The following is a 27,217-nucleotide window of genomic DNA, read 5'->3' as shown; positions in this document are numbered from 1 at the left end:
AAAAAAAGGGGAGGAGCTGTGTTGTGGAAAGGATTATGTTTCTTTAGAAGGGATTAGAAGAAGAGAGCACAAGTGGGATCACGCCTCTGCAGATTTACAATTAAGGGAGTCATGTTCAGGAAGGGAATCCTGGTTTCCAGTCATTTCTCTTGTAAGAGAAATAACTCTTTCCTGGGTGCAGGCCAGAACCCAGCAATCTGCCTCCCAGGGAGAGCTCTCATCCTTGGGCTGAAACATCATGCGCTCTCTTGTGTTTTGCAATATGCACTATTTACCGTGCACCTTCTTGAGAACACCCTGCAGCAAGATGTTTGAGAACCCTTCTGGGAAATGGGAACAGCAGTTCTGAGTCTCCAGGTCAGGGAAGGCATTAAGCCAAAGTCTGCCAGACACCGACTGATGATTCATCAGTGGAGTCTCATAAAAACAAAGGCCAGGGTGTTTTGAAAAATACTTTGGGCATAGCAATTCTGCAGAACGCGGTAGTGATGAACACTTCCAAATCATGTCTGTTGGTTCACATGAACCAATGTGAATATTTTTGATCTCTATAGGGCTTGGACAGGAGATAGTCTTTACCTCCTCAGGTGGATTCATAGGTGAATTCAGAAAATAATTCTAGGGATGTGTGGAATTTGCGTTATCAAAGACTTGCATGCTTAGCACTGGGGAGGACTGACCAGGAGTGTAAAATGTTCCAGCTTTGGTCTCGGGAACCTGAAGTCTCAGTTTAGACAAGTTGTGGTTTAGGTCCTTTTGTTGCTCTAGCCCTGGGTGTGCTCTTCTGCACACAGGAGTCAGTTTCAACATCCTTGTCACCTGGTGTATCTACTGCTGCCATCTGTTGTAATTTCAGCATGCATATTTCTGTATTTGGTAGTACTCTGAAAGCCCTGGGTTTAATTTTAGCTTTAATTTTAAAAGGTAGATCACCTGCTTATCATGATTATGGAAAAGGTTTGAAGTAGGCCTGACTCTTCTCTAAAGGCTGAGTAGAAGACAAGCAGAATCTCAGAATAACATGCACATCTATGTGCATCATTCTCATGATTTCTTGGGGATGACTTCTTTTTTTCTCTGCCATTTGGGATTAGAAATAATTTGTCCAGGAAAACTGTAGTTTATTTGAATCCATTAAGATGCAGATGACAATATTTCCCATGCTTTCCTAATTTTTTTAATCTGTTGTTCTTACAAAGCAGAAGTACTTTGGTGAACCCCATAGCAGCACTTTTGTTGAAGTGGGATTATGGTTCTCCTCTTTATTCTGATCAGTTTTCGGTTCCTATATGCCATATTCTTCACCTGCATTGAAGCAGACCTGTACCTTTGTGGTCACCTCTATCACTTTATAATTTTGCCTTCCATCACATTAGCATTTGCTGCTCTCTTTACAGCATTCCCTTCACTAAAAACCGTAGAAAACCTGCTAAAGCTAATCACTTGCAAATAGTAATTGTAATTTTAATGGCAACTTCAGTAAATTGCTTTTTATGTACTGTAAGAAAATTGAAAACTAAGTGTCCATTTTGCTGTTTAATAAGAATCTGATAGAACAAGTAATAGTCCTTTCACTTCTTCCATCTAGTGGGAGCACAAATAAGAATCTGCCAATATCCACCGAGAATCCCTTCTTGTGCACCATGGGGTTAACAGGAGCTGAGGAGACAGCCAAAGGCTCAGTAGGTGCTGGAATGAAATAAAAATGGAAATGCAAGGAGATGAAAGATTAAGGGGAAGAGGCTATGAAAGCCTCTGCATCAAGAAGAGTGTGGCCAGCAGGACGAGGGAGGTTCTCCTTCCCCTCTACACTACCCTGGTGAGGCCTCATCTGGAGTACTGTGTCCAGTTCTGGGCTCCCCAGTTCAAGAAGGATGAAGAGCTACTGGAGAGAGTCCAGCGGAGGGCTACAAGGATGGTGAGGGGACTGGAACATCTCCACTACGAGGAGAGGTTGAGGGAACTGGGCTTGTTCAGCCTGAAGAAGAGAAGGCTGCGAGGGGACCTTATAAATGCCTACAAATATCTGAAGGGTGGGTGTCAGGAGGATGGGGCCAAGCTCTTTTCAGTGGTGCCCAGTGACAGGACAAGGGGTAATGGGCACAAACTGAGGCACAGGAAGTTCCGTCTGAACATGAGGAGGAACTTCTTCTCTCTGAGGGTGACGGAGCACTGGAACAGGCTGCCCAGGGAGGTTGTGGAGTCTCCTTCTCTGGAGATATTCAAGACCCGCCTGGACAAGGTCCTGTGCAGCCTGCTGTAGGTGACCCTGCTTCGGCGGGGGGGTTGGACTAGATGACCCACAGAGGTCCCTTCCAACCCCTACTATTCTGTGATTCTGTGATTCTGTGATTCTGTGAAAGAGGGTGAAGCATAGGGAAGATAACACGGGGCAGAGGAAGCCCTGTTAAAACTTCAGAAACATCTCTGGATCAAAGACTGGAGTGTTTGGCTGCCTCCTTCCTGCTGTCGTACGGGAGCTCAAGTCCAGAACTGTTGCAACTGCAACAACGTTGGGCCAGGGTGGGAGTGATTCAGGAGATAACAAATATCAAAGCGGTAATACCTTATACTACGCTGCAAGGCCTGTTTTTTTGATCAGTAAAATTGATCAGAAAAACATCTCACCTTGCACGCTTGTGGTACCTGGTAGAAGAGCTGTGAACTGGTGATAGGTAGCGGTAAGTTAGTATCATATCCGTAGTTGGCTGAAGTTAGTAAGCCAGTTATTGCTGCCCCAGAGCTTTTGCACATAGCACACACCAAGCTGCCTGGTCAGAGGACATTTTTGGGCATCCTGGCTCTACGGATGTTGGGAGCTGCTGCTTTCCCACCAAGGCAGCAGCTCCCGGCTCTGGCTGGGCTCTGCCGTGGCTCTGCATGCACGGCACCGGGGTAGCGCCCGTAGCAGCTCGCGGCTGCTGGTGACTTCTGGGAGGCAGCATCCTGGTGCTGGCGGCTCTGCTCTGCCGGGCCCCTTGCCGCCAGTGGGAACCAGTGCCTTGCAGACAGGCGTGAGACATCGCTTGTCACCTGCCTGGGAGCAACTTGCCTTGGAGTCTGCAGGGATTTTGCAGGAGCGGAGAGCTGCGTGGTTTGGCAGCGATTTCCCAAATGGGCCCAAGGCAAAGCAGACTTGGGAGAGAGGAAGCTCTGGGTGGGGAAATGGTGGTGGGAAGGAATTGTTACTTGTCCCAGGCTGCTGATCTGACCGCCCTCAGTCCATATCCAAGTGCCCCAAGAGAGGGGGAGCTGGAAAAGGATCTCCTTACGCAAACCTTTCCCAAAGGATGCTGGCAGTAAAAGTAGCTCTGGATTAGATCCATTTGCTCTTAACGTAGTCAGTACCTAGTAAGAGCCAAACTCCTGCCTGTCTTAATAATTCAAGCTTTGCAGAACAGAACCTGGGTGAAATTTTGACCTTATGTATTACTGCTGTGTAAGTAATCCTCAGAAACACTCTCAGTATTATTAACTGTTTGTAGTTACCACGGGACTTAGGAATAATTATGTTGTAGTTTTGCAATAAAAGTGAAGCATAAAGTGTGTTCTGGATTGTAAATTTTGCATTAAAACATGATTTAAAATCTTGGGAGAAGTGGGCATTAGTGAGAAGAGTTGGTTTAGTCAATCTTGTTCAATTTAAATGCAGCTGATGCATATCTCTTACGTGTTGTATGTTAGTCTTGGTTTTAAAAGGTAAAAGTAATCTGTACAACGTGGTGACGAATATGCCAGAAACAACAGATAGAGGCATACGTATCAAAATGCAAAAGGCAAGTTATAGCCAGGGCTGGTTTAAAAAACAAAACCCAAAACAACCTGGTCCATGTTCAGAGTTGTCACGTAGAGGAGTGTGAGACTTGGGTAGATATAAATTGCATGAAAGATATGAATATGCATAACTATCGTTTGTGAACAATTTACACCTAATTCAACTTTCATCCAAGATAACTTCACTGCTGTTTGCGCTGTCAGTGAATTGGCTTATGCTCTGCTTTTTAAAAAGATTGATTAACCTGTCTTTTTTGATTTTTGAGGTGTTCATACTCACAGTGCTTTTTAATTCTGTAGCAGCGTTTACTACATTTTGGAAATGGAAAACATGAACGTGATTATCGGCAAAGAGGTGCTTTATTACATCTTGGGTTTTTTTTAAAGCATGCTTTATCATATATCATACAGTAAGCTGATGTCTGTTCGTATTGCAACGCTCCATTCAGATCTCTACCGCAGAAGCATGTTTTAAAGAGTGGAATTCAGCAGTTGACTCCCAGGCACAAATAACCATCTAATTACTCCGCAATCACATAGTAATTAGCGTGTACTATTCATATATTGCATAATTATATGCCCTGCAGATTACATAGTAATTATATTTGTACTAAACATATAATTCTATATACTGTATAAAAAAACTTTGAGAATTCATAGTTAAGATTATAGTTGTATGTTAATGTAATACAACATTTTATACAAAAATGTTACAATTTTAGGAGAGGGTTGTATTTTGGCTATCATTTCTGCATCTGGTGTTGCTTAAATTGTGCTAGGCTGCTATCATAAGAAATGCTTGGCTCTTAATTTATAGTCAAATGTTGCATGTTTATAATATATTTTGTAATTTATGAAGATAAGAAGCAAAAAATTGAAGTTTATTGTGTGAGAAACAAATTGGGAAGGGCTTGGAGTGTGAATGTTCAATTTACAAAGGTTAAGTGTACGAACCCACTGAACGTAGTTACAGCGTATCACTAGAGTGAAAAACAAGTTCAATGCTACTTATGCGTTGTGTTATTTCCTAATAGATCAGATACATGGGACAGCAGCAGGTGATATAATACAAAGTGTGTGCTAGCACCCAAGGCCCTTCTTGGGCTCAGTCCATTCAAACAAATGCAGTACCTCAGTGCACCACGTCAGCCAGGCTGCATCAGCTTTCCCTGCCATGGAAAAAGGGAAAAGGTTGCTGTCCTGATCTGGGAATCGGACACAGAGTGGTAGGAGAATGGAGAGGGGTGGCATTGAGTTGTAGAAGGGTCTTGGACTGAGTTTTTGGAAAAAGGTAGAAGATTTAGATAATATTTTTTTAAGAGGAACTGAGCTTTAGATCATTTGAGATGTTTTTCTCTTTGGACAGCCTCCCTAAGAGGTTGCTGGAGAGTTTTAGATATCTGCAGAATGTTTTGTTCAGCTTGTAAATTCTGTAGCAATGGGAAGTGAATATATTTTCTTGGATCTGTGATGTTGGCGTTCCTAATATCCAAAGCAGCATTACGATTATTCTTAGTTGAATTTTGCATTATATTGTCAGTGGCCTTCATTTTCATGCAAAGCATATATTGGACTTTAGTATCTGGATAATATATTTTAAAATTAAATGCGTAATTATAGTCTTTAACTTTTATCTGAGTTTAATGTTTTTGTATTACTTCTTGTAGTGTGTGCATGTGTGTGAGAGAGACACGCTCCTTGCTTTAAAATGTTTCTTTCACAATCACTTATTAATTCTACTCCAACTTCTTCAAAGCTTGTAAACTTCATGAAGTTTCCAGGGTTCGGGTGGCATCTATAGATCTTAAAAAAATTGCCTTTAACTAAGCATGGAGCTTACACGCCTTGTGGGTGGCCGGAGGGAGCTCAGTCGTGGGGCTGCACCTGCTTTCCTTTCTGTCTGGGTGGGCTGTTTTCAGACCTCAAAAACTGTGGTAACAGGCATGTGGCTTTTACATTCTGCAGAGTACACAAAGTACATTTAAATGTTGTTACCTGGTGTAGACACTGAATGTCATTTATACGGTTCAAGGGAAGAATTTAAAGAATGTCAGAGCTTTACAAAATCAGAGTTAGGAGCCCACGTTCTCACTGTGTTCCTGTGCGATGGGCCAAATGTATCCCTTCCAATTTACCAGTGATTTTAATAGCTTTTTAGTGAGGCCAAGTCTTAACCAATATTCATCCTGCATTTCTGCTACAAAGAAGATGAAGTACAGCCTCCCTGGTGTAATCGTCATTTATTTGCCAGCATTCTGATCATAACGCATGCCTGTGCTCTTGTTCACTTGTTAAACCATTACCCTGAGAAACATAAGGACTGGTCACAATTTCTGGCACTGAAAGTTTTGTATGTAACAAATTTATAATTAGAATCTCATTAACAATGAAATAAACACAAATATCAAAACACAATATAAATGTGACGCATTTCTTACTGCTGTTGTGTTGTTTTTTCTAGTGGAGCCAGTACTTTCAAAGGGGAACAATTGCTTGGATGCAGCCAAAGCTTGTAACCTAAATGATACCTGCAAGAGGTTCAGATCTGCTTACATAACCCCCTGCACCAGCAGCACGTCTAATGAAATCTGTAACAAGCGGAAGTGTCATAAGGCCCTCCGGCTATTTTTTGACAAAGTTCCCCCAAAGCACAGCTACGGGATGCTCTTCTGCTCCTGTCGAGACGTAGCCTGTACAGAAAGGAGACGGCAGACTATTGTTCCTGTGTGTTCATATGAGGACAGGGAGAAACCAAACTGCCTGAATTTACAAGAATCCTGCAAGAAGAATTACATCTGCAGGTAAGATAGCACATGGCAGGGGAGTGATTAATGAGGTGCTGGAGAGCGCTTTTTGGTACTGCTGGATTTGCCAGGACTAAGGGTCAGAATACCCACAAGAGAAAAGGGTGAGTCAGGGGAAAAAAGCGAACACCTCTGATATCTATAATAGAATAACAAAAGCCAGCGTCTGGTTACAGTGTGTGCCTTCTCCAGAACTGTTCACAGCTACTTCCTTGCGTGACGGAGGAATCTTTAAACGCCCAGTTTAATTTTTACAGAGTTTTGTTGGAAACATTTTCATTAGGTGTCTCTATGAAATGATGTCTCAGAATGATTTTAATGTCCCATTAGTGACCATGTGAAAATAGAATTATTCGTTATAATGGGATTTATTTTCATTGTAATCTTATGTGTGAGCACTAATAACTGTGAATACAAGCCACACGTTGGACTTTATACATGGTCACAATACACAGACCACTCTTGGGTTTTTTCTTCATTGGAAAAAAAGGAGGCCACGTTTGTAGACTAGATCCCACCAGCTTCACAGAGCTGCTTTAGCCTTGAAATTGTTTTATCTCCCCTCCCTGACAAGAGTGCTGGACTGATACAGCTGGAGGGTCATTGATTCACTGACTTAATTCCCAGCCTCTTTCCTCTGTGTGTTTAGCCTGGAGAGGCAGTGCAGAGCGCTGCTGCGTGGAACAAAGCTGGGGTCCTTTCACCCTCAGCGAGCTCCTTGCGGGTTGTCGCACAGCGCTCGTTCAATGGCATACAGGACCTCCTCTGCCCTTAGGAAATGCTTTATTCCTACTTAGCATTGTGTGTGTTTACATTAGAATGTTGTTGTGCTAATGTCGTATTTATGAAATTATGCCCAAGAATCTTGCTCATTTCTATTGTGTAAATTCCTTGTAGATTATCCAGTTCTGTGAATAGCAAGCAGGGAAATAAACACTATTGTAGAATGTCCAGGACACTGAAGACATGATATAAATCTTAATAAGTACTTACATATGCCTGGTAAAATATTTACTTTGAAGTTTGTTTATGAGCTCTCCATTGCTGATCTTAAGCATTTAGCCATAGCACTACAGATGTGCCCGACCGTTGTTCAGAGGTGAGGAGGCAAGCAGCGCCCTGCCCTCAATGGCTCAAGGGAAATCTGAAGACAATTCCTGCTGACCCAAATTAGAGCCGGTTTAAATCAGAGCAGGGTTCTCATTTCAGTCCAGTGAGTTGCATTCAGCACCTTCATAGCTGATGCTATTGCAGTTTATGAAGGCTGGATACCCGTAGTCTCAGAGCCACCTGTTTTCTATTTCCATGTTGTGCCATGAGTCTTTTTGCTTATATATATTGTCTTCCTTATATACAGGCCCTGTTAATTAATAGAGTTACAGAATCTTTACTGTGTTTTATGCCAAACTTCCAGTGTGTTATAGTGCCAATGAAATGGGAGAGAGGATTTTATAGGGAGACTTCTTCTATTATTCAGTCTGTAATGTTCAGGAATTAGTTAAATTAATGCCATTACTTCTCTCATGAATGTGTTTTCCTTTGGTCAGCTTTGATGTAATGATGTCTCAGCAGCTAAGTTTATAATGGCATTTTGTTTAATTTGACTTCAGGAGTCTGGTAGTGTGCTTTCTCCATTGCAATGCTGCAGAGGAAAGCTTGGCAAAATCTCTGCTCCCGTTGCCCTAAATTGCAGTAAACACTGGGGTGAAAATGGATTTCTTCACAGGTTCTTCCTGTGGCTTCTTTTGCTTTAAAATGCCAAAAGTAAAAAGTTTGAACTCTTCCAAGGCTCAGTGAGGGTGAGGGGCAGCTCTGGCACAAGTGAATGGGTGGGCAAATGCCTTTGGGGTCTGGGGCAGAGTCATGAGTGCGGCACTTAGGTCCTACCTATGCCTGGAGGTAAAGCAAGCTTGATGTGTCACTGAGAGTCATCTCACATAGATTTTAATACCTCCTGGACTGTCTAAACTACTAGTGTATTTAACACCTTCCCTCTCCACTGTCATGGAGAGGAGAAATCAGCAGCAGAGCTATTCCATCCTATCCATAATACGGTGAAAGATATTTTGTCTCTGTGACTTGGTGTGCCCTTAGAGGGAGTTGGTGTGATTTGTTCCCCTTGTCCCACAGGAAGACAAGGACTTCGGCAGCAGAGGAGAGAAGGGGGAGAAGATCTCCTCCCTGCTGTTGAAAGCATTGGCACTGATAAATATCAGTCTACATAGTAATTCCAGATATGTTTAGAATAATTACAATCAGTAGTCAGTAGGCATATAATTCTAACTCTGATAACTTCTCTTTCATTTTGAAATCAGAAAGAGATCTAAATGTGAGAATAATTTGAGAATATGTTCTGCCTACTGTGAAACCCAGTCATTTAGAAATACTTATTTGTGTGCCTGCTACATCTATTAAAGCTTCGTTGTAATGCTGGTTAAGACAAGGGGGACAAGTTTTAAAGGATTTCTGAAAGCACGCTCACAAATGGTTTACAAGTGCTGCTTATTCAGAAATGCAAGATTTGAATCTGCCCATACTCTGTATAAAATATCAGCTGGGCCTGTGCAAACATGTATTTAAACATTCAGCCTTACATGCTCTTTAAAAGCTTTGTCCTGGATGCGTATCACTGAATCTTTTTTTGAAACAGGGTTAAGAGCAGGGAAGCGATTTGGCTGAAATGCAGGTACCACTGACTGAGATGGCATGACACTTGGCTTATTTTTTTCTTTTTTATTCATTAATCTGTCTATTACATAACATAAACTCTCGATCGAGGGAACAAGAGACCAGAAATGTCAGGAAATGCAAAAAAGTTCTGACTTATGTAAACAGTCCTAATTTTTCGACTTCTTCAGAATACTGAATGGTTCACTTTCATTATCATTTTTCTGCTGCCTCTACTTGTATCCCAGTCCATATCCAGCTTTGAAACTGATTGGAGTCTCTCAGGCGTGCCTGTCAATGCTCACTGAAAAGAAAAGCAATAAAACAAAGAACAAAAAGAAGCGAACGGTAACATGAAATTAGGCTTTTTTGGTTAATATAAGAATCTAGTAACAGCATGTTTCTTGTCCTCCGTAATTACGCTATTCAAAACGGTTGATCAAATCATTGAGGCTCATTTTTAGGGTGAAATAGCCAGAAAGTAGTTCTTGACTAATTTCAGAAGACTACTGTTTGGACCTTTTTTTTTTTTGGCTAAAATAAATGCTATTAGTGTTTTCCCTTTAGTTTCGTAAAAAGCACATGTTGCTGGCTACAGCTATTTGATGTTGAAAAAAATAGATAAAATGGCTGCATAATATATTTAAATAACTTTTCCTCGTGGTATGTCTGAAGGGTAATAATTAAATGTCCCATTGGGTTTCAGTAGACGGGTGATCTCTCTGAAAATACAATAAAGAGGTTTTTGGCACTGTGTATTGAGAGACCTAAATCTTTACAGAAGTGTGTTCATTTCTCTGTTCTTACCTCCTGACCAGTTTCTGGTCACCTATCCTATCCAGTGTTAATTTTGTTGCAACCACCCATTCAATTCTGTAGGAAAGATATCTGCATCTACAGATACAAGAACACTGTGCTGATATGCAAACATTTTCATCAGTGCATAGAAGAGTTCATCCACAGTAAAAGCTAGAACAAAAGCCCAGCTCTGTGCTACATTTCCTGCAAACATAAGAAACTAGGCAAGAAATTAATCTCCCTTCTTTATATTCTGTTGAACATTTCTGATGATAATTTACTGTGGAAAGGGAGTCACTGTATCTGTGCTTGTCTTCCACACAGCATGTGCAAAGCTGCAAGAGCTTTGTATCAGTACCTGTTTGTGAAAGTGGCTTCCCTGCATATGAGTTCTGGGCTGTTCCTGCAACATGCGCCATTGCTGAGTGCAAACCCTACACCCTCATGGATGAGATTTGCCAGAGGAGAGGAGGTGGTTCAGCACTGTAGGCAAGTCTGTGACGAGCTGTTATAAGTGTGCAGTCAACCTTTTTTCTCCTGTTGTAGGAGAAGGGGAGTTCAGCATCTTGTGTTAGGAGGGAGCCTTCTTCAGTTAACAAATAGCAGGGAGGAGTGCACTGAGGGGAGGTGTGGAGGGAGATGGAAGAGGGGAGGAAGAAGCATACCCTTTTCCTCAAGTTTTCTTAGACTTCTCTTTCATTTTTCTCTCTTTCTCCATTTTTCTCATGTCTCTTCCCCTTGCTTAGCCTCCTTTCATCTCCTCTTTCCATATCTCCCAGTCATTATCTGAGATTCACCGCCTCTCTGTCGCATTTGAATTCTCTCTATTACGGCCACTTACAGTACCACCTCACCTGCTCCCTGCATGTTGTTCTTTTCCTCCCTCAGTATCCTGCCACAGTCCAGTGATCATCTGTAATTCAGCGAGTGAGAGAGAAAACACAGGTGCTACCTCCTTTTCTGAGCCTTGTAGCTTATGTTGGTTACAACTGGGTAGCTGCTAAGCTTGACTGCTCAGTCTCGGAGTGGCTCTAGCTTGGTGTGTTAAAAGGACACTTAGTGGATATTTTCCTGAAGGACTCAGTAGCATTATACAGTTCTGTATAACAGAGCTGGATTTGCATCTCTCCGGGGTATTTACATCAGTTTGGCACTCAGAGGTGTCTGGCAGCTCCTTGAGATGATTGTTTCGCTGTGGGTGTGCAAAACCAGAGCAACAACATAGTTTTTGTAATGCTGTTAAGGACATTAAAACAGGGACACTCTTGATTTCTAGAGACATGCAGGCTATGCCTATATTGTGTGTTTGGTGACTGAGTCAGGGAGCGGGCAAAAACCGTCGTGTGCTGCCTGACTGACCCTGGACTAGGTGTAGAGTGTCTGCAGTGTAGGAGGGTTAGCCTGAGCTCAGGCTCCCTGCGAATCCTCCCTGCTCGCTCTGTGCATGACGCCAGGAATGCTCCTGTGTCTGCAAAATACCAAGTGGGACAGGAAAAAATGTACAGCTACCTTTCAGCCCATATACTGCAGCATGCCCACAAGCTCACCTCATGTCTATAAGCATAGCTTGAATTTGAAGAAGAATTATTTTTATATGGACATACAAGTGTATGCATATATTTATATATTGCTAGAGGTACCATATTTTTGTTTAAGTTAAAAAAACCCAGGTATTAATTCATTTTAATGAATTAATAGCAAGTAATGATCACTGTTCAGAAAATTCAGAAAATGGGATCTGGAGGGAGGTGGGACAGAAGCTGGTGTGCTCTGCAGGGGAAACATGATGGTGTAGTGGGGTATGTGTGTGGGGAATTGCTAGCCTGAAAAAAAATATTAATGCAGTGTCTGCAAAATAAGCAAAAAACCTTTCAAGTCAAGGCAAAGTAAAGATAGAAAATGCTGCAATATTGTATTAATGTCTTCCCTTCTAGTCCTTTACATGATTCATTGCATTGATGTCTTTCGTTAGCAGAATAAAATAGACAATTACTCTCCCCTCCCTCCCATAAACAAAGGTCTTTTTAAATGTCTTCCCTCTGAATAAGATTTCAAATGGATCAAGCAGTTCCTCCTTAAAAGATATCCATAAATCCCTTTGGAAACCAAAAATCAGAACACCCAGCAACACAAGACTGCTTTGTCCCTGTTGAAGTGTAGATGGATCACATTCTGTGGTGCCAGGGTCTGCTTGGCTGGTCCTTATTTATACTGTCTCTGTTTTGCTGAAGGGGGTCTTGAAGATAAAAAACTCGCTGTGTGATTGTCATTCCTCTGAAAGGAGCAAAGACGCAAGGATACAGTAATTAGAAAAATGGCTCAGCTTTATTCCTGCCCCCAGCTTTCACATTGCTTTGTGCTTTCACGACGAAGCGGGCCTCACGTACCGGGGGTTCGTGCTCCAAGAAGCAGTAATAGACAGTAACTTTACGCTGAGGTCCCTTGTCAGGCAAGCTTGAAACTCTCCAAGCAGCATCCCTTCAGTCAGCTAGAACCTCTGCTGATTCCTGAAACCCAGTCTCCACAAAAAGGGAGCATAAGTCTTCTGTGCTCATTATCTGTAAAACACAAGTTGTGCCTCAACGTTGTTAGAATTGTTTAATTCAGACAACTTCTGTTTTGCGTGGTGTAGCTTTGGCAGTATCCTTGACATGGCTGAGGTCCTGCTAGTCCTTTCCGGTTACTTTTAAGGTTAAGAACAAAGCATGGCACTGAAAATTCATTATTACCTGTCTACAGGGTTGAAAAAGCAAAAGAGGGAATGAAGTATGTGTGTGTGAACACACAGCAATCTTAAAAAAATACTTGGAATCAAATGATTAGACTTTCATAGACCGTATTTAGATAGCCTGCCTTCCATGTCAGTCCCTTTTTAGCCAAAATGATTCAGTGGGCTGAAGTACTCGCTGAACTTTAGCTCTAAGAACTTGGGGGCGTTTGTATCATCCAAATGGTGTCCTTCATCTCTGTGTATCATTTTGTCTCAAAAGCCTTGTTTTGCTATTCTCAGCGAGAAAGGAAAACTGCCTGTATAATTCAAGAAATAAGAAGACTACAGATTAGACAGATGAGCCAGGAAGGGTGTTACAGCAGGGCAAATGTGACCCATTTTATTTTTTTCATTGATCAGGAGGAAAGATTAAACTACATATGTCAATTAAGCAGTTTCACCCATGTTTAGTCAAAAATATGGAAATCCAGAAAAGTTAAATTTGGCATTAAACTTTAATAGAGATCTAAATTTGGAGCTACACATGCTCTTACGGTTAAGCAAGCACTTAATTGCTTTGCTGGATGGGGTTCCAGTACTGCTATCGCTGATTTGAATTGTTAGTTGAGATAATTTTTTAGAGAGGAGTTTAGCATCCACCAGTTTGCATGAGTAGGTTCCACCCACTATTCTGTTAAATCTGGTGAAGAGAAGATTTTTTTTGAGCCCTTTTAATGTACACCCAGTTACATTTGGCTAACTGGCTGTTTCTGGGGCAAAGAAACTGTGTATATATCGCACAATAGCATTTTCTTTAACAAATCAAAATATTTTGTCATTTACCTCAAACCGTGTATATGCTACAGGCAAGAGCCTGCTGTATGTTTAATGTGAATAACAGAGCTATTATATCAAGACCATTCCCAGAGCACTTCCTCTGACATCAGTGACTTCAGTGGATTTATTCCAGGGATGAATCTGGCTCTTCCTGTTCTGTGTAGGTAAATCTTCAGGCAGTGCTAATTAAAAGAATGTCAACTGATTTTACCATTCCATTATGCTGGACTTTGTAAAGGTTATTTATATCATTCTACATCAGGCCTCAGTGAGAGAATATTTCTGGTGGCAGTTCATCTGTTAAAATAGCTGCAAGAAAATGTAAGCACTGGAACTAAAAATAAAACTTTGTTTCTCAACACAGCAAGTGACAGCCACATGCATATTTTCAAATTTTAGCATTGTAATGTTTACTGAATAGAAATTGCACTGCTTTCATTATGCTTTAAGCACTACCATGTTACTGATGGAGTAACTACTGCTAAGTGGAAGCCAGATGTAAATGTACCAGTATCCGCAAATGCTTCTTGGCAGAGGTGGTGGTTGTTTCCTACGCTTTGATTATCTGCTGGCTTTAAAACAAGTGACACAGAGAAAGTTTTCTGGTGTGTGTTTACTGTTGAATATAGATTTTCTCTGTGAGCTGACTGTGACCCCTTCCTAAGATTATTAATAGATGACCTTACATTCACATATTTATGCTTACACTATATTTGTTCAAGCACATTCTATAAACCATTAAAGCAAGCATTTCTATTATAAAGCACATATAACTAAAACCTCTGTTAAATTAAAACCTAATCATCTGAATGTTCAGTTAGCTTTCTTTTGATCCAATTCAAGCATAAATCACAGTGGTTGTTCTCTCAGTTACGGTGCTCCCTTTACAAATTAGGCATTATGAAATGCTGGAGATACATCTCTGTAAGTGGCATTGCAAAACATTCTTCAGAATGGACGATGTCTTTCAGAGCAGCTTCTGTAAACATCTGGATAGATCACAGGCTGTCAGCTGTCAGCGTCAGTGGCTGCATTCAGGTTTTTTTAACAGTGGAGACAAAAAAACCCTCTTAAGACAGCCACATCAACCTTAACTGGTAAAAAAGGTTTATTTTCCAATCTTATACTACAAATCAGTGCTTTGTACTAGCATCATATATCCATATAGCTTCTAAAAGCAAGTAAAAAGTGTTGAATAAGATCAATGCTATATTGGTTTGCTGGTGCCAGAACTTTTCAACTTGCTGTTTGATGGGGCTGTTTTGTGCATAGAGAAAAGGTTCACGTAAAAGAGACTCTAATCTGCTTTTATCTGCTGTAGTTACGATTTTATATTTGTTGTCTTACTCCTGAAGTCAGAACAGTTTTTAGAGTAGCTTCGAGATGAGTTTAAGCCATGCTGCACGATTGAGTGCAAGGACACACTGGGCACCCTTGCTTTGCTTCAGCCAGGTCTCTGCCAAGGGGACACGGAGCTGTTCCCTTCAGGAATGCCACCATGTGTAGCACAATGCCACTGAGGTATTTTCCTGTGCAAGAAGCATCCCTACATAACCTTAGGAAACCTGATGACCCAGTGCATCTGCCAACAGAAACTTTTCTGGTAAAGAGAGAACTTGTATTGGACTTTTAAGATTAGTTTCTGTCTCCAAACTCCACAACAATTTCATGCTTAAGCCAGCTATATTCTATTATAGTTTATTCAAGTGGTTCCAGAGAATATTAGTGCCATGGACGTCTTTCTCAGGTACTTGGATCCACATCCTTTCAATGTGCACTCATGATGTAGTTGTTAACAAACACCTAAGCATCCAGTGGCATACTCAAGGACTTGCGGTGGCACTAATTTCTTTGGCTTGCTTTTTGAGAATGACAATAATTTTCTCAGGTTTCCAGCCTGTAATTCAAAGACACTCCTGTCTGCCCAGCTAATGAAGTGAGAACAACTCTATCCATAATGCACTAGTTCTTTCCTGAGTATCACGCTATCGAGAGACACTCTGAGCTTGGCGATCTTTAAACATGACAGTTATTTATATTTAGAAGGTTCGAATTAAACAGCATAAAAGAAATGAAATAAAATGAAAATATACAAACTCATGGTACTTGGAAAGCAGCTATTGGATTTGTTCATGTTATTGGAGAGATTTGATAGGGAGACAGATAGACTAAATAGAAATCTTACTGGCATCCCCTGATAGAAATCACAGACTGACAGTTAAACCTATCACTTAGTGGAAGATTCTCAGAGAATTGTTTTTCTTTGCAGCTGAGAAGGCAGAAACACACTGTGCATACTTAAAGTCAATGCAAGGAAACAGAGCCCCGCAAAATGTATTTAGTATAGGTTTGATTTCCTGTGGAATGCTTTCCAGATGTTCGCTCAGACATCGAAAAAATGGTCTGAGGTAATTTTTTTGCAAACAGAAAAAGAAAATTCTGTTTTGTGTCACTGCATCTGAGAATCACTGTTCTAATTCTTTATTGCATTGCCTTGTGCTCAGGATTTGCACCATATTTTTCAAAATTGTTTTTGTTACACAAAAGGTCAGTAGTATAAAAATACTTATATTACCCAATTGCAAATAAATCATACTTGTTTAGAATCATGTTTGAGCTTAGTGGTTTTCCTTAAACCCAAAGGAGACCTAATATATTAAATTAAAGTTACTCTCATGCACGATCTTGAGTCACTTAGAGGATTTAACTAACATTGATAAACTATATTAGAATCATAGAATCATAGAAAGTTTTGGGTTGGAAGGGACCCCTAGAGGTCATCTAGTCCAACCCCCCCGCAGCGAGCAGGGACACCACTAACTAGATCAGGTTGCTCAGAGCCCTGTCCAACCTGGTCTTGAATGTTTCCATGGATGGGGCCTCCACTACCTCTCTGGGCAACCCGTTCCAGTGTTTCACAACCCTCACTGTAAAGAATTTCTTCCTTATATCTAGCCTAAACCTACCCTGTTTTAGTTTAAAACCATTACCCCTCGTCCTGTCACTGCTGTCTCTACTAAAAAGATTGTCCCCATCTTTCCTATAGGCTCCCTTTAAGTACTGAAATGCTGCAATCAGGTCTCCCCGCAGCCTTCTCTTCTCCAGGCTGAACAAGCCCAACTCTCTCAGCCTGTCCTCGTAGGAGAGGTTCTTCAGCCCTCGGATCATTTTTGTAGCCCTCCTTTGGACCCGCTCCAACAGTTCCATGTCCTTCTTGTGCTGAGGGCTCCAGAGCTGAAGGCAGTACTCCAGGTGAGGTCTCACCAGAGCAGAGTAGAGGGGCAGAATCACCTCTCTCGACCTGCTGGCCACGCTTCTCCTGATGCAGCCCAGGACATGGTTGGCCCTCTGGGCTGCCAGCACACATTGCCAGCTCATGTCCAGCCTTCCGTCTATCAGTACCCCCAAGTCCCTCTCAGCAGAGCTGCTCTCGATCCTTTCATCCCCCAGCCTGTATTGATAGCGGGGATTACCCCGACCCAGGTGTAGGACCTTGCACTTGGCCGTGTTGAACCTCATGAGGTTCACACAGGCCCACCTCTCCAGCTTGTCCAGGTCCCTCTGGATGGCATCCCGTCCTTCTGGTGTCTCCACCGTACCACTCAGCTTGGTGTCATCTGCAAACTTACTGAGGGTACACTCGATGTCGCTGTCCATGTCATTGATAAATATATTGAACAGCATCGGTCCCAGTACGGACCCCTGAGGGACTCCACTCGTCACTGGTCTCCATCCGGACATTGAGCCGTTGACCACTACCCTTTGGCTGCGACCATCCAACCAATTCCTTATCCACCGAACCGTCCACCCATCAAATCCATGGCTCTCCAATTTAGAGAGAAGGATGTTGTGGGGGACCGTGTCAAAGGCTTTACAAAAATCCAGATAGATGACATCCATAGGTTTTCCCTTGTCCACCCTTGTTGTTACACCATCACAGAAAGCCACTAGGTTGGTCAGGCAGGACTTGCCCTTGGTGAAGCCATGCTGGCTGTCTCGAATCACCTCCCTGGCCTCCATGTGCCTGAGCATATCTTCTAGGAGGAACTGTTCCATGATCTTCCCAGGCACAGAGGTGAGGCTGACAGGTCGGTAGTTCCCAGGGTCCTCCTTTCTACGCTTTTTGAAAAGGGGCACAATGTTTCCCTTTTTCCAGTCACTGGGAACTTCCCCTGACTGCCATGACTTTTCAAATATCATGGAGAGTGGCTTGGCAACTACGTCAGCCAGTTCCCTCAGGACTCTGGGATGCATCTCATCAGGTCCCATGGACTTCGGTACATTTAGGTTTTGCAGGAGGTCCCGAACCTGGTCTTCACTTACAGCTGGAGGGATTTTACCCTCCTGGTCGCCTTCATGCCATTCATCGACTCAGGAGGGGTGAGGAGAGAGGTTGCCAGTGAAGACTGAGGCAAAAAAGTTGTTGAGTACCTCAGCTTTCTCCTCATCTGCTGTTGCCAGTTTTGATATTTTTTTTGATATTGATAGTTTATCAACTAGATTATTAACTAGATTAGTGTTTTGTTATGGTCTTTTGACTTTGTGTAGCAGACATTGTGAAAAAAGATCTAACTGGTCTGTAGCAGGTGACATGAGGAAGGGGAAAGGATAACATTAACAGAAATAACTTTATTTTGCTCTCTGCAAAATACATTAATAGAACATGGGTGCAGATTATGTTTATTTTAGAGCACTTGTTACTCATAAAAAATAGTTTTGTTAATAGAAGATGAGACAGAATACAAAGTACTATTAATTTTAAAATATATAGATAGGTGGATATATTTTTCATTTTGCATGACTGAATTTCTGACAGTTAGCTCTCCATTATCTGGGGTACTAGATATGTAGAAGGCCTCTGACAAACAAAAAGCCTGGAAAACATGGGTACTGGCAGACATGGTGGGGAACATGGTACAGACAATCAGCCAGCCAGTTTGGGTCGAGTGTGGGTGCTCAGCTGGAGGAACCAGCTTTGATGGACTATCGTGCCTGTGCCTGATGCTCTGAGCAAGCATTCATGAGGCTAAGAGGCATCAGAATGAATCTCATGTGGTCTCTGATTGTTTCTGTATCCAGTTATTCCACAATCCACATAGGCTGCCTGTATGTAATTGGGGATTGTCTGTATTTTACTTCCAGATGAACAACACAATTTTTAGAGATAAATCGAATCCGGAATCAAACATTTGCATGGGCTTAGGCTGACAGTCATTTAAAATAACAAAACAGAAGCAAAACCAGCTAAAAACCAGCTTCGGCTAGTAGCTGGTGTTTGGTGTCCAAGATCCTGTAATTGTTTCTGCCAGTGTTGCAAAATATTTGGATCTGCTCATGTGAGAGAAAATGCTTTCAATATTCAGGTCTTGGGACCCAAATGGTCTGCCATCAGATCTGTACAATTTTAGCCTTCCTTCCTGCTTCCCCAGAGGTACAAATGCCAAGCTGTGTGTCAGGGTGCAGTGTGGGCTGGGGGGCTCCTTGGGCTCTGTGTCCCACTGGCCCACCCAGGGAGCATCGGGCATCTCCCTGGGGATGGGCTGGGACGTGAGCTTGTGGGTGGACCTGGCTCAGTGGGGCCCATGGCTGGGCAGGGCAGGGCTGGGGAGGCGGGCTGGAGACTGAGGTCCTACAGTATCGCTGGGGCAGGGGGTGAAGCCTTGGAGGGCTGGAATGGGGTCTTGGGACGTAGGCTGGGTAGGGGAAGCCCCGGGTGTGGGCAGGGATATCAGTACCCTCAGGGCCCGGGCACTGTCATTGTCTGAGAAGGAGAGTAGCAACCAAAGAAAACTAACCTTTTTGCTGAAAAAAACATATGAATGGAGTTGCTGGTTAATAAATATATGTAAACATGACCATTTAAAAAAAATGACAAAATTTATGGTTGCTCACAAGTGCTCAACAGTGTGTGTACACAACTAAAGGAGGTATGAGATGTATTAATATTACACAGCTCTAGTGTCTTTCAATTAAAAAAAAAGTGACAAAACTATATTACTAGGTGCTGGGAGGGTCATCTCTCTTGTGATGGAGCTGCTCTGAGGCTTTTTTTGGCTCACTTGTTGATAAGGGTTTCTTATGTAGGCTTTGCCTCGTTTTCTTGCAGCCCACTCACTATATATTTATGAAACAGAGAGCAAATGAAATGTTCTTCCAACAATGAAGCCATTAGTTGGGCCACATACCAAGCCCTCTTGCCACTATTGCATCCTAGCAGAACCATCACCACCCAGGCTGTACAGGAGCTATTCGTAGCTGCAGAGGAGGATACTGTGTTTGACCCCCACAAAAGAAGAACAAATATTTTGGGTTGGGTTTTTTTCTATAATGGTGTCATTTATCACTATGACACATATTCATTGACTTAATCTGATTTTTTTCGGTGTCAGATTTATACTTCTTTGCTGTTGTGAATATTGATGCGGCACTTCCCTTACGTGACTGTGCTGTGTCTGCCAAATGGTGTCTAGACGCTAGAGCAGCTTTGACTAATTAGTGTAGTCACCCCACTCACTCAGCTTTGGCATTTACATACGCTATATTACTGCTGTCGAGTCATAAATAGGTACCTAAACACAAGCAGCAACGTGAAGAGAGGTGGTAGTGAGTGTGTCTAGACTTCACCTAACATCACCGAGGTGAGCGCCAGGGACAGCAGCCATCACTCCCTGCGCTCACTAACAGGGCAAGTGGTTGTCACCACTCACTTGGACATCACAGCGTACGTGCGTGCGGTCAGTGGGAGGTCCGGATTCAGTGATGTTCTTGGTCTGAAGATCACCGCCACGAAGGCAAGGCTAAGAGAGAAGATTTCTCTCTCTCTCAGCTTAGCCCCTGTGTACCAGCAATTGAAGATACATACGGCCAGAGAGAAAAAAATAAGTATGAGAAATCAACCCCTGCCAGCCCAGCAACAGCGGTACTTCTTGGGGAGGACTCACGGCTGGTTTGTAGAGCTGCTTTCCAGTAGGCCATGATTTACACCAGAGCCAAACTGGAAATGCAGTTTTAGTTCTGCAACTTAATCATGTGTATCATGCTTTTAAATACTGCACCAGTACGGAAGTGGAGTTAACCAACTTTAAAGGGGGAAAACAGATAAATATCAAAGATAATTTCAGAACATCACAGAACTTTTACGAAACTTTGAGAATAAAAAAATAATGAAAAATTAATCAATGTTGCCTACGCAACAGGCTGTGCTAATATAACGTTAAATTGCCTCAAAAATTATATGCAGATTAAACACAATACTGCTATTAACAAAGCTTATTTGTAAGCAAAATTTGAAAGTTTTGATTTATCCTGCTGAGTATTTGAAGAACCACTATCATAATGAAAACAAATTAACTTGGTTTTCTTTGTATTCTTCACTGTTACAAATGATTTTACTGGTGCTAACACAAAGCATTAGAGAATAACAGGTTTGGGATTTTTTTTCTTCTCAGAAAGGATGTTGTATGAGCAGATTTTCTTTGAATTTGCCAATAGGATTATTCTTATTTTTTCAGTTAGTGGTATACAAAATATTTAAAGTAAGCTTTCCAGAAGATCTGCAGTTTGCTTTGAGGAGATTTTCCAGGGCTAAAATAGGACTCATTTAATTTGTGGGTTTTCTGCCCTACAAAGAGAGGAATTTTTTTCTTTCAAGGAAGAAGATTTCTGTGTGGTTCTCTTCAGTTCCTTTTTTTTGATGCAAGGGAAGTGAAAAAAATCATTAATGCTGCTGTGCACAAAGAGGATTTGTGATTCTTCAACAGAAAAAGAAATTAATAGTTCCTTTTAAATGTGATCCTGGTAGATGTTATGTGCAATACAAAACTGTCTCTATCCAGCCATCTAGCAAATAGATACACATATGTACACTGCACAGGTAAAATGGTGCGCACTTAAAGGCACAAGAGTTGCAAGCTCTGAAAACGATGGAGTTATTTTATGGCAATTGGAGGTCTGCCTCTGTTTTTATTTGCTGACCTTAACTTTATCTCCAGTGGAAATGAATCCACATAAGTATCAGGTGTAGTTAACAGCTCAGGAGAGAGTGAGAACTTCGATAGTGTGAAGTCTGGATGAATCACTAGGGAGAGGGTGTTTGATGATGCCCAGTCATGTTTGGTCCAGAGCTATCTGAACTATATTTGGCTTATGAAAACTTAAACATGCAACATTGTCAGATCATTACCTTTTATGACCACAAAAATTCTTCATAAATTAACACAGAAATGAAGCTGTATGCAAGAGGGATCAGCAACGCAATTTTTAGCCTCCTTTAGAGTTTACAAAAAATAAATTCTTTAAGCAGACTGGGTAGTAAATGGCTGGTATTATTCCATAGTTATCAGTCCTTAAAAATATTTAGAGAAGAGCAACATATTAAAATGATCTCTGGACCAATGCACCTTATAATCTAAGGGAGAACTGGACATTTAAGAACGATGAAATGATTGTAAGAAATGTTTTCAGGATTTTCAAGATGCTGGTCATATAACTGCAGCTCCAAAAAGATTTATTTTTGGTCACATAAACAATGAAATTTAAATCTGAGAAGCCACTTTGTTTTAGAAACGCAGAACTACTGCACATAGAGTAGGCTTGCTCCTTCTGCCATGGCAAAGGCTTTTCCTGCTAGGTAGATGTAATAGGCACTCTTCTGTCCTAAAACAGATTTCATCCAGGTATTAGTAGAATTTGTAAAAACCTTAACAACTGACAACTGCCTTTGTTCCTAATTCCTTAGAAGGCTGGATCCGAGCCACTGTCTTAGTTTTGGCTGAGAGAGGAATCACTGCAGTGTCATAGAGTTTCCTTGCCCAGATTTTCTTCATGGTGCTGCTATTTATCTCTTCCCATACCTTGGAATCCATTTTTTCTCAGCCTGTCCCTTGGTAGGCACAGTATGTATTCACCAGCAAAGTAGAAATTTTATGGAAATTTAGAAATTTATGTATACGTATAGGGTATCTTGCAGGATCGGTAGAGAGATTGACTGTTAAAAGCTATTAAAGGCAACTGGCTACAGATGTACATCTCAAGGTTAAATAAGGGAAGGGAGGGAGTGTAAATCTTACAGTTGACTGTGGTTTAAAGGCAACCATGGATTTGCTGGTGTCAGTACAGTTAGGGAAGGATGGAACTAAAAAGAGGTAATGAGAATAGCTCAGATAAATTCAGGTACAGTTTGCATACAGTCTATTTATAGGATGCTTTCTCAAACTAAACCTGTGAACCTTTTGAAGTTTGCCCGTCACTACTTTCAGGCCAATTAATGATGTACAGCCAATCCCATTCCGAGACAGGTAAAACAATAAAGCAAGCAAAGATAATTAGTCTCTGGAGCATGTAAACAAATACAGTAAATCACTTGCAAATCACTTGTTTCTGCTAACTGTTGTGTTTTTATTGCAAAAGTGAAGAAGAGCATTTGTATCGCAAATCTACATAATGCGAGAGCAGTGCTGAAAATGCATAGATTATATTATTCTGATTTTGAGAGGGCTTAGCAAAGATAAAGCACCTGAACTTGAAACATCACTGTGAGTTGTTATATGCAAAAGAACATTTGCATCCCTTTTTCACAGAAGAGAAGATTGAAGTAGGGAGGTTAAAGACTTTTGTATATGGAGATAAAGGTCTAAATGACATTTTATAAATAGACAAAAGTCACTGCTCCAAGTGTACAAGTCTAAGTGGAAGCAGTGGTGGAGCTGAGAAGAGCACGCCATGACGGGCAGGAGAGCGGCTGTAGGATGTGGGACCTTGACCCACCTCAGTGATGCCTCTCAAGTTTTACAGACCTGAATGGGAGCATTTTGTGGCCTTCAAAGTGCAAATAACTAGAAGTGTTCCTGGCTACTAGTCCTTTTTTTTTTGTTTTCCAACATAGTATTAATCTGTTAATTGCAATACAGCTTCAGTCCTAGACTTAAAGCACTCTGTATAAGCAAGCAGTGCTCTCCACCCCTTGGACGTGGGGTAGCTGAGGTAGGTAAGGATAATACGGTCATTCAGTGGCAGAACTGGATGCGGAGCACACATTGCCTTCTTCTCAGCCCTGGGCTCGATACTGTAGACTTCGGATAAATGCACATTTTCCAAGAACAAATAGATTCTCAGTACCGTGGCTCTGGGGGGCTGTGGAGACCATGCCATCTGGATCTGCCTGCTACCCCAGTTCCGCCAGCTGGTTCTGCAGGCCAGTCCAGAGCAGGAGTGAGCCCATTCCCTGGAAACTCGGGGCAGTACCGACGCAGGTCCTGCCTCAAGTCGTGTAGTAAGAGGACTCTGTGAGCACAAACATACAGTTTTGTGTAATCAGTGAAACAGCAGAAGCTATGTTCTGTTCCTGTAGAATAACAGATTCCGGTTAGAGTTCAGATCCAGGCAAAATGACTGCTCGTATGATAAAATCCCTCTTTGTGTTTTTTTGGCATGAAAATGCAGAGCATTTCTTTTAGTAAAGGGTAGGCATTTCCCTGTTGTTCTGTCCCTTTGTACTGTTTTCTTGAACTATTTTGTTCTGACTTCAAAAATGGGTTCTAGAAAGAGATGCGGCTTAGACTCTCGTCAGCTGAAATGTGTCCAATACATATTTAAGTTAAAGAATAATAAGCCTTGTCCAGAAATAAAAAGAGTGTAAAAAGTAAGAATGCCTGCAGGTTTGATTTTTAAAGATAACGCATTTTTCTTCATGTTGCAGATCTCGCCTTGCAGATTTCTTCACAAACTGCCAGCCCGAGTCACGGTCTGTTAGTAGCTGTCTAAAGGAGAACTACGCTGACTGCCTCCTCGCTTACTCGGGGCTTATCGGTAAGAAGGCGGGGAAGGGTGGGGGCTTGCTCGGTCTAAGAAAAACACCCGAACTGTATTTTAAAGGTGCACATGAAATAAAAGCTGTGGAATATAATACTGTGCAGCATGATACTAGGCAAAATTCTCTAGCTAGGGGTCTTGGCTCTGTTTTACCTTACAGAGATTCCTGGGGTAAACTTGTACATTGCAAGGAAATTAAGGGTAGAAGATAAGGAGAGAAAGATGCTTGAATTTAAAATAAATTTAAATATAAATTTGAATATAAATTTAAATATAAATTTAAAATAAATTGAAGCTTACAATGTAAAGCTTGATAGGGTGATTGAATCTGGACAGGACCATGATGTAGGAAATTAAAAAGAACAAGTACAACTACAGCTTGGTTGATTTGGCAGCTGTCGTCACAAGACTGGGTAAATACCTCTTGATCTTCAGGGAAAGTGTGCAGGACATTTGAGGAAGGAAACAATAGAGCAACCCAGCCTTGTCTCACTTCCAGCAGCTATTCTTTCCATGACGTCCCTCTGTCCACTCTAAATGTTTTCTGAGATGCCTGTCAATGGAGGTGAACTGAGACCAAATTTATCTTCAGAAATCCTCTTCCCTCCCCAACATCATTAATTTTATTTGCTGTCACCTTCCTGACTGCCAGCAGGCACAAGGATGCCTTTATGCAAGCCAGATTCCGTATACCACACGCAATATTTGATTCCTGAAAGAGAGAGATCATCTCAGGAAGGTGAACTTTTAAAAATACCCTGGTTGGGCAATAAAGAAAAAGTGAATGTCAAAATTCTGAAACAAACAAATTGTAAAGGCCACCAGTTAAGAAGTTTCTAAGCTTACAGCCTGCACCTGCTGCGATGCAGTAATATCCCCTTCTGTTGGGCGTGAAGGTCCCAGCTGAGGCCCTGCAGCAGATCCTGCTGTTAAATAAATGTCTCTGGAGATAATATCCACAATAAAATATTTCTAAAATAGGCTGGGTTTGCTGAAAAATGACTGAAAGCAATATTCTCTGGCTTGTTGTTATCATTCCTATTACTCTAGCAGCTAACAAGTGAGGTAAGTCCATGTGGCAACTGGTAAAATAAGATGTGATGGTTTCAAAGGGTATGCTTCTATGACTTAAGAGAAGAAGACAGTATGCGAAGGGTATAACATATGAACGGTTGTGACAGAATGTCATTTGACTCTAAAACAAAGAATTGAATAGCCTTGAAATCTGATCTAGTCAATGGGATTAAAAAGTCTAGCTGCTGGCAAAGAGTAACTGTTACTAATATATACTTCTGGGTAAGAGCTGCCAAGAAGTTCTTGCTGGACCTAGTGAATTTTGCTGGCAGTTTTGCTGGATCCATTTTTCAGTTTAACCCCAAGGATGACCCAGTTCCTATAGTCAGACGGCTTTGTGTTACTGTGGATGTCCATGCTGCAAAACACTGTCACACATTAGAAATGTGGAGCGGATCTCTAAGGAGCCGAAATCAAAAGGAGAGCTAATTTTCAAAGGGAAAAATAAACATTTTCCTTCCTTCCTACTAGCCCCTAGACACATGCAAAGAGACAGGAACTGACTAACGTTACAAGGATTTTTACGTCTTGGTAGTAATTCTGATAAACCAAGAAAATTACCAAAACAAAACTTTCATGTGCTGAAGCAGTAAATTCCTACTTCTGATATCAAGCTTATATAAAAGTGGAGTAAATTGTGTGAAGACCATCAAATTTGTAAGATGCTGAGACAGAAATCAGAAGTACAATCTTTCAAATGTCTGCTTAATGTAGATAAAACACAGGAAAAAGAGATAGATCGGGTGCTGGTAAGAAGCTGCTACAGATCCATTTATTCATCAGAACTTCAGGATCTCCAGGTGTTTTAATTAAGATAAAATATTGTTCATTAAAAAAAAATATTATTTCATTTAGCCATTTCACGAAATGTAACAAAAATTGCACCTCCATAGAGTTTGTTCAGAAAATTGAGGATTTTCTGTGGAAGGTACAGTGGATGTGATTCTGCTGACACATACAGTGATGTAAATCAGAGTTAACTTCACTGAAATCAGTGGAATCCCACCTGAAATGAATGACTTAAGTGGAAATAGAGTCAGGCACAGTTTTTGCGTGAGGTGCTTTGCAAGTTAAATTGAGAACAGTGTACATAGGGTGCCTTAAGGTTTGCATCAGGGTGTTATATATATAATTTTAAAGATTTTTTAAAAATTAAAGGAAAAATATAAAAATTATTAAATATAGAATTAAATGTAGAATAAGACTAGAGATAGCCATGTCTGAGTTTTAGTGCTTTGGTTACAGCCCAGTTAAGCCATCTGGACCCGTCTGCACTCCCACATCAGTTAGGCATTGCTCTAACTGCTAACTTCAAGATCGGCTTTAGCATTCACTTTCTGACGCTTTTTCCCTTATTTTTGGTGAAATCCATCTAATTTGCCTGGGATTCCCAGGAATTCCAAGACACTTTGTGTGAATAAACTGGAGCTGATTTGGGCCAAAGGAACTTCAGTCACGTGCCTCTCCTCCTGGACTCACCATCCATCTTCTCATTCTTAAATGACCCTAATTTGAGCAACCTCTTGGCTGTGTTCAGGTCATTTCTGTTTTTGTCTAAAACAGGGAGACCTGACTGCCTACTGTTAAGACCATCACCGAACTATTTGATACGTAGAACGCAGAAAACCAAACATGTCCTATTTTACTGCCAACCACCATGGTTTCTCTGATCTGTTAGTGTCCTTCAGCAGGATTTCCAAGATGCCAGCTAGCAGAGGGGAGGAGGGGAAGGCATACACACTGC

The 27,217-nt window shown here is 41.5% G+C and overlaps 1 protein-coding gene across 1 annotated transcript in view; it reads left to right on the top strand.

Moving 5' to 3' along the window:
* The window catches only part of GFRA1 (GDNF family receptor alpha 1), a 154,223-nt gene that overhangs the window by 85,515 nt on the left and 41,491 nt on the right, over positions 1–27,217 (top strand). Inside the window, exons 4-5 of the mRNA XM_009934620.2 lie at positions 6,236–6,575; positions 24,287–24,396. Of these exons, the coding sequence (XP_009932922.2) occupies positions 6,236–6,575; positions 24,287–24,396 (450 nt within the window). The remainder of the gene's footprint in view (positions 1–6,235; positions 6,576–24,286; positions 24,397–27,217) is intronic.

Source organism: Opisthocomus hoazin, chromosome 6, assembly GCF_030867145.1.
Source record: "Opisthocomus hoazin isolate bOpiHoa1 chromosome 6, bOpiHoa1.hap1, whole genome shotgun sequence".
Taxonomy (NCBI): Eukaryota; Metazoa; Chordata; class Aves; order Opisthocomiformes; family Opisthocomidae; genus Opisthocomus; species Opisthocomus hoazin.
This window is presented reverse-complemented; position numbering and strand designations above follow the sequence as displayed.